Source organism: Poecilia latipinna, unplaced genomic scaffold (genome assembly GCF_001443285.1).
Source record: "Poecilia latipinna isolate Pla-1442-1.1 unplaced genomic scaffold, P_latipinna-1.0 Scaffold881, whole genome shotgun sequence".
Classification (NCBI taxonomy): Eukaryota; Metazoa; Chordata; class Actinopteri; order Cyprinodontiformes; family Poeciliidae; genus Poecilia; species Poecilia latipinna.
This window is the reverse complement of record NW_015113497.1, coordinates 200,679-208,987: the sequence shown is the minus strand read 5'-3', so window position 1 is coordinate 208,987 and position 8,309 is coordinate 200,679. Positions and strand designations below refer to the sequence as shown.

Sequence of the window (8,309 nt, the reverse complement as noted above, 5' to 3'; positions counted from 1 at the left end):
TTTTAAAAAATTTTTCCCCCCCCCCAAAAAAACCCAAAAATCCATTTTTTTGGAAAAAAAATTTAAAAAAAAAAAAAAAAAAAAAAAAAAACCCTCAAATTTTGTTAGTGTTATTAAACCTTTCATCTAAGTAAATAAACTAGCTATACATTAAAATGTGCATTTTAAGTAGGTCTGTCCTAATTCATGTTCTGGCCCATTTTCCCTGGCAACAGTCTTCATATGCTTCCATTTTTCAGTCATACTGATTTTAATATTTCAGTATAATATTTCAATTCTCCATTTTAGCTCAGTATAAAGTACTTAGGATTTACTAGCAATCATTAACTTATGGAGTCAAAATTTTAAATTGACACATTACAAATGTAGCCAATGAATAAAGGAACTTTAATTTGAGCAGCGCACACACACAAGCACGCAAGTGCACACACACGCACTCAAGTGCACACACACGCACGTGCGCGCGCACACACACACACCCACACACAAACACACACACACACACACACACACACACACACACACACACACACACATTAAACCCGTTTATTTTTAAACCTAACACAACTCTCCCAGCTTCCTGTCAGGTTGAAACAACAATAGTTAAGGCGGGACTACAGTGACGTGAGGTGAAGTAGCCTTGCATAGCAAAGAACGCCATAAAAATGTCAACAGTGTTAGCTAAAGATGCACTGAGACACAATTGGACTAGTTTAAGCTTGGCAGACCAGCGCAGGCTTCAACAACAACAACAACGCTACAGTATGAAAGATGTTATGAAGCAAATAATTGTTATAGTTAGCCATTTTCAGAATGAGGCTTTTAAAATTTCTATGGTTGCAAGCCGGCTAGTCATTCTGCTTAACACAGGACACTTTGATAGGTTTTGCTCATTCCACTCTGCTGCCATTTTTTACTTTTGGAGCATTCCGCTCCTCTTTAAATCTGTGTGGTCTCATAATTTGATATATGTTGTAATTCTACCTCTTCTGGGATTTGGGGCCATAGTTCAAGTATTATTTGAGCTTTGGGATGATAATCAGCTGCTTCCAGATGTAAAAGCATCTTGTTGGCACAGTTATGCATCATAATAACTGCCTTAAAGTAAAAAAATTAAAAGCAAAAATCCTTCCAGATGCACAGCACTCAAAACCAGATGGAATAACAGTCCAAACATGCAATGCCTCAATTTGAAAAATAAAACTTATAAACAAAAGTGGACAAAAAGAACAAATTAGAACTACAGTAACTGAGCTACTCCAATTCTAAGATAATGGTACAAGAGTGAACTGAGCTGCAGCAAACCTTAGCATGTTGCAGGCTAGGTTCTGTTTCTACTACTAGCTACCTGACATGGAAAATAAGCGGTTTAGCAATATTAACAGACATTTCTACATCTCAGGCTTAAATTAGAACTTATGTTATCTTGGGGAATCTATATTGAATCAGCAAAAATCTGTATCAGAAGCTCTGTAAAAATGTCTGATCAGTGCATCTCTACTGTTAGCTAAAAGAACAAAGCTAGCTAGTTGGATAAGCAGGTAGCTAAACAACACAATGTAAGGGAAAGACAAAGGATTTTAAAAAGACAAATAAAAGCAATAAGGAAGAAGATACAGAAAGAGACCAAAGAAAGGACAGAAAGACAGAAAAAGGGTGATTATGAGAAGGAAATGATGGGTTGTTATATGGACCATTATAGCGCAGGCTAACCGAGTCAGACAAACTGATGGCTGATAATAACTCCTGCAGTTGTCCCTGCTCCTGGCGCTGAAACACACACACACGCACGCATACAACAGGCAATACACACAAATACAGAAGGTATATCTCTCAGCGTTTCAATAATTTTGTTCACAATTTCGTCATTGAAAGAATAAAAGTGAACTTTTTTGTCAGTTTGTTACTATCTGAGCTCTTTGTAAACACTCTTAGTATTAACAACCAATAAGTTAAACATACTCTTGTGGTATAAAGTGTTTAATATTAGAAACATGAAAGGCAAAAAGAGCTTTGAGGGTTTAAAATTCCTTCAACCACAGTTGTTCATATTTGCCTTCAAAGTCCTAATTTATTCCAAATGGCAGCTGTTTTTTAAAGCTATGATGGTGACTCATTTAAAGGAGGACGTTTGTGATTCACTGTGATGAGCAACACATATTAACAAAAGCTGGCTTAGTCAGCGTTATGCAAACAAGCAAGATGCCGGCACCGTTTCAATTACCGTATTTTGTGCTATGATGCTACTCATATTCAAAAACTTATTTTTATAAAAAATATGTAAAAAGAAGTTTCTTTTAAAACAAAGTAAAAATTCCAGGAAAAATATGTTTTCAGTAGTAAGCCTCAAAAATCTAATACACATCCGAATTTGTTCCATTTGGCTCTATTAAGAGATTATTTGATGCTCAATTAGCAGTAGTGGGCAATGCTAGCTAAAAACATTAGTTGTGCCAATCCTAAAGCACTAATCAAACATTAGTTCTGCTAATATTAAAGCATTAACTGATATTTAGTTGTAATTGGAGTTCCGAAAAATAAATTTGCTTTAAAAACATTATTTATATATATTATATTATATATATTTTTTATGAAAAATGTTTTTACGCTTGGATGAGGTGCTGTTTCGGCTGTATCCAACATAACAGGAAGTGGTAGAAGGATGATGGCACGGCATGTTTTTATTTTTAACGACTTACTTATTCACATCTGTTTCATATTTAATGAAAACACCCCAATTGCGAAACTGTGTTTCTTCGATATTAGTGGACGACTGACAAAGTTTTGGACACATTTATAACAGAAACGTAGCTAGTGCTGTGTAGTTAGGTTACTCTCAACCATCAACACACAAAAAGCCTTTCAGGGTTCTGCTTCTTGGTGGTTAAAGTCAAAAGCAAGTTAGTCACCTGGTAAATATCCATTTCAAACACAAAAAACTGACCTTGGTGGTCAGCTGATGATCAGCAGCAGAACTCCAGTTAGATAACCACTAAGTATATCCCAACTGCAGTACCACCCCATTCCAGCCATGGCAGTGTGCTCTACCTGTCTCCCTTTCTCTTGGCGGTGAAGCTGGCGTCGCAGGGCTTCTATCCTGGCACAGTGGTTGGCATAGAACTCACACAGACACTGGCATGGGAGCAAAAGGCCAGTGTGGGAGGTAAATGAAAGGAGTAGAAAATATAGGAGGGATTTAATAAGTGGGTTGAACAAATAATAACAGGGAGAAAATGAATGGGAGGAATGCAGGTTGAGGAAGCAGAAACAAAATAAAAAGTACAGCCAGGAGCAAAAATAAAAACAGCAAACAAACAGGTACAGAAGCAGAGCAGATGTAGAGCCCCAGTCGTTAAAGAGGCACAGCAGTGACCAAGGAAGATTTAGGGAGTTATAGCGGTATGGAGGGGAGGGTAGAGGGAAGTAAAGTCAAATATTGTTCGCACCTCAGTGATGTTTGTCTCGTTTACTGTAAAGAACTACACAACTGAGACGTGCTTTGAGTTGAAAGAAACTGCTTTATTACTTTCTGTTCTACTTCTACTGACACCTCTGTTATGTTGGCTTCGCTACATAAATCCTGAGCCACATTGATTAGATTAGTGGTTAGAAAATTAGTTTATTTTTGTCTCTATGGTAGCTGTTCTTCTGCCTTCCTCCATCTCCTGAGTGTTCCCATCTGCTTCTGGCTATGACACACAACAAGACTGAGTCTGCATTCTCTGACCTCTCCCACGGACCTAGATAAGATAAGATAGAATAAAATAAAGACTAACTGGTTCTGAAGTATCATGGTGTGTTGGAGCCATTGTAGACAGAAAAAAGAGTACATTTTGCCAAAAAAAAAAAAAAAAATCAGAAAGTTTGAGATTAATCTCTGCAAGTTCCTTGGGAGATTTCTGGGCTCCAAAAGTTGAAAATTTGCTAGTAAAAAATTCTAAAATTTTGTGATAAATTTCATAATTATTTTAAGTAATGTGAAATTCAGAAAATTTTTGACCTGTGGAAATTTTGAACTAGAAATTTTCCTTTTTTTTCTAAAACAATTCTGAGATGAATTTCAAAATATTTGAGTTTTTTGGTGGAAATTTACTCCTCCTTTTTGTGGACTTTCAGAACTTTCCATGTTTTTTCTAGATACATTTTGAGATTAATCTAAAATTTTCAAGCAAATTTTTGACTTTTCAAACTCAGAAATTTTCTAAGTTTTTGTAAAAAAGTTTTTTTTTCTAGAATTTTTTTTTTAAACCAGTACATTTTTTTTCTAATCTTTCTACAATGCCCCTAATATGTCGTCATACTGAATAAATCTAATCTTTTGCTGGTCAAATCATCAGTGCCCATAAACTTCTTCATGAATGATAAATTGACATCCAACAGCATATTATTGTGAAACTGAAGGAAAATGTTGCATACATATGAAAGAAACCTGTTAAGACGCAGAAAAATTCAATTTAAAAATATTTTTTTTCTAAAAGGTTAAGTTAAATGTTGTAACTCATTTACGACATAGCCATAACTAATAGCCTTAATTAGTTATTGCGGATGGTGGAGATGTGGGCTGGAAGGATCTCCTGTAGCAGCCTGTCTCAATAAGCAATTAACCACATTAATAAATTAAAATCAGCTCAACAATTTCAATTCAGAGGACTAATATATTTTGAATGGCCATTTTGTTTACAGATACTTCATAATCCATTTTAGTTGCAGTTTTGGTTATGTGTGGCTTTTATTTATTGTTTTTGTTTGCTTAGTTTTATTTTGGATATTTAATACCCCTTCTAGTTCCAGTGCTAGGTGTTCTTTACAAAATCAAAGTTTATTGGTCTTTGACAGGGAAAACTAGTATTACTGGGCCATTATCATTAGGTTACTTGACAATAGTGTCAAAATAACAATATTATCATTTATCACAACAATTTCTGGGACAATTTATTGTCCAGCAAAATTTGTTATTGTGGCAGGCTGAGGCAAAATTCTTTTCAGCTGCACAGCATTCCAAATCCAAAGGAAATAAATGATCAAACATGTACAGAAGTCAACAAAAAGAATTCAACTTGCTGTCACTAGTAGCAGCATAACTCTAGAAAATAATTTTCCTTCCACTTCACACTTATGCACTATTTCAGGATGGTCTATCTCACAAATCCAAAGAATTTATGGGGAAGTTTATCATTGTAACAGGAGAAAATGTGACAATGGACACGGTCTATAAATACACTGTAAATAACCAGTTGTTTGCTTCCATAATCTGGCGCCAAAAACACAACAATTAAACGTGGCAGCGGCAGCAGTACAACATCCATAGGAACAGAAACGCACCAAAGCTCAGTTCACTAATAAACAAAGTACAACTAAGCTTTGAGATGAATGCTATGAAAAATGGACATCATTATAGAAGTAGAGAATAAGCATTTGACTGGTTCATTTTCTCTCTCTACAATAGAGTTTATGAATAAACTTTACAGGGAATATACCATTATCTTGTTTTATGTATCAGACATTTTTCCTCTTAAGTATTAAATCGGTCAATATTAAACCTAAAGTGCCAATAATCAAAATTTTTATGTATGGTCTTTAAATGTTTTGAAGCTTTACTAAGGATTTTGAAAATGTCTGGAACAGTATGAATAATCTATGACAATATTATATAAATGTTATTCTTTTAAAATTAACACCATTTTGTGTTTTCTAAATAGTTTATTGATCCAGTATCAGCCTTGCCAATCAAGCTGTCTGTCTTCAATATTGTTAAAGAGCGCAGACTGATTGGAGCAGTTTTACTCACATGGGTCGAAATCCTATTTGTGGGGTTTGATCTTTATTAAAACAACATTATTGCATTATCAGCTGGTACTTTTACCAACTTTGTGGACTTTCTACACTTAGGCATGTTTTGGTTTTGTAGCTGAGATTTCTTCAGCAACTCCAGCTTAAAGCTGCATTTCAATTTATTTAACCTATCCCTCAAACAGTAAACTTTGCTAAATATTTATGTTGTGTATCTATGTTTTCTTTGTCTCATGATGCGCTCTAAAAACGCATTGTGTCATTACCTTCAGCTGTGTGTTGAAGGCGTCTATTTCCAACAGTTTAGCTCTGGTCTCCCTCTCCACTGAATCCAGCTGCTCTTTGAGCTGCTGCCTGCTATTCTCCTTTTGTTCAATGGCTTTCTGCAGCGATGACAGGCTGTCACCTAAACACACACACGCACACAGACAGAGTAGATGATGTTAGTTAGATAAACTTAGGCAGTAGGACAACTCCTGGTTTCTTAGAAGTTACTATAAAATTCAGGAAAAATGATCAGAATCTTGGCTGCTGCTATAAAACAAACCTTTTAATCTGATATAGTACAAGAGTTTCCAGAGCTCAGAACTTTTTCTAACATCATGGGAAAATTTAGAAAGATGGAAAGAAAGAAACAGAGACAAAAAAAGAGAGAAAGAAATGTAAAACAAATAAAAGAAAAACAAAGAAAGGAAGAAAGAGAAAAAGAGAAAGAAATGCAGAAAAAGGAAAGAGAAAGAAAGAAAAAGGCAAATAAAGGAAGACAAAATGAAAGAGAGAAGTACGTCATGACGTAAAGAAAGAAATATGGAAAAAAAGAAAATATTTTCTAATTCATTTCTAAACTGTAGTGATGTTCTTGTTTAATTTTCTGGATAAAAGACTCAAGTCCCATGCTTTTCCAGACAGAAACCCTGCTGTGTGTGTTTGACTCACGGTGCAAACTGTTCTGCTGGACCTGCTTTAACTGCTCATTCAGATTCTGCTTGTCAGGAATGAGCCTCCCCAGCCACTGTTGAGAGTCCTGCAGACAACAGAAAAACATCAACCACACACTAACACACACCTTACACCTCTGCTTTAACTTACAGCTAGGGCGGTTGTAAACAAATATTTTAGTAATCGAGTATTCTATCGATTATTCTTACGATTAATCAAGTCATCATAAATTTTTTTTTGGATAAAATAAGATATTGGTAAATCTAACGTAACAGCAGTCAACATCAGTCCAATTTTTCATATTTGAGCATTTCTTCTATTACTGTTCTGTTTTTTAGAAAATTAGTTAACCTAAAGAAAAGTTATACAAAAATCTGAAATTATATTCAATGTAATAATAAAGAGGCAGGCTCACAAATACGCTTTTAAAAAAATGTCTATGCTCCAGCTTTTAGTTATTTTTAATCTTCAGTCAATGTAATACATGAACTCGCACCTTACTGAGACATTTATAGCTTCTGTGTCCATGTTAGTGACGGGATTTTGTCACACACAGAAGCATCTACCAGATATGTACCGCCACGATGCACTCCGCCACCCATTTGTTGAGACCGGGATGATATGAAATGTATTTTGCGATTTGTCCGTAAAGCTACACATACGTTAATCATCAACTACAGCGCAGGTGGCCGCAGTGTTCAGTTTATCCGCTCACCTGTATAAATACTCCTGGCGTGCCGTTCGCTCTGAACCAGCAGCTCTGGTAGGAGAAAAGCTGCCAAACTCCAGGAATCACTCCTATCAATTTAAGGATGCTTAGTGATCCCCCGAAAAAGATAAAAACCCGTACATTACCATCAATCAATAAAATCCTACCAAACCGAACCTGAAATTTGACGTTTCGTTGCCAACACTTAACTTTTGTCAACAACTCATAGACGGAAGTGAGAGCGCTATGCAACACAAATAATGACTCGGCTGGAGCAAGGTGCACTAATTAATAAAACATAATTTAACAAAGCTTCGAGGCAGGTCAATTTTCCTCAAGGAATTTTAACATTTGAGGTATTCAAATCATTCAAGGAATTGTTAGTCCTAATTCTCCTCAAGCTGAAGATTACAACAAAACCCAAAGGTGTGCAACATAACAGACTTAGATAAATGAGATGGGAAAGAATGTCTGTGTGTGTGTTGAGTTTATGTACCTGAAGCTGCTGCTGAAGCTGTGTGATTTCGGCGATGCGTGTCTCTCTCGTCTGATTGGTCTGCTCCATCTCTCTCCGCTGAGTTGAAAGACGAAACCGAACATCCTTCAGTTTACCTTCCAGCTGGTTCTTCTTATCATTCTGGAGAACAGGAAAACACGTATTGTTCAATTTATTCTATTTATCCCCTAGCAAAAAAAAAAAAGAGAAAACATAATCCGCATCTGTCCATTAAGTGAATATGAGGAAAAGAATCGGTAACACTTTATTTGAAGGGGGTTGAATAAGACTGACATGACTCTGTCATGAACATCAATAAGTCTTCATGAATATTTATGACTGTCGTCATAAAGTGTCATTCGGTAAATTATGACA

At 35.7% G+C, this 8,309-nt stretch overlaps 1 protein-coding gene across 5 annotated transcripts in view; it reads right to left on the bottom strand.

The window, feature by feature from the left end:
• The window catches only part of itsn1 (intersectin 1 (SH3 domain protein)), a 61,132-nt gene that overhangs the window by 33,379 nt on the left and 19,444 nt on the right, over positions 1 to 8,309 (bottom strand). For 3 of the 5 annotated variants that reach the window (XM_015048399.1, XM_015048401.1, XM_015048400.1), the window contains exons 14-17: positions 7,935 to 8,075; positions 6,727 to 6,814; positions 6,057 to 6,196; positions 3,049 to 3,132 (exon numbers count right to left, since the gene is read on the bottom strand). In XM_015048399.1, coding sequence (XP_014903885.1) covers positions 3,049 to 3,132; positions 6,057 to 6,196; positions 6,727 to 6,814; positions 7,935 to 8,075 — 453 coding nt within the window. The remainder of the gene's footprint in view (positions 1 to 3,048; positions 3,133 to 6,056; positions 6,197 to 6,726; positions 6,815 to 7,934; positions 8,076 to 8,309) is intronic. The other 2 variants (XM_015048402.1, XM_015048403.1) reach the window with 1 other exon arrangement.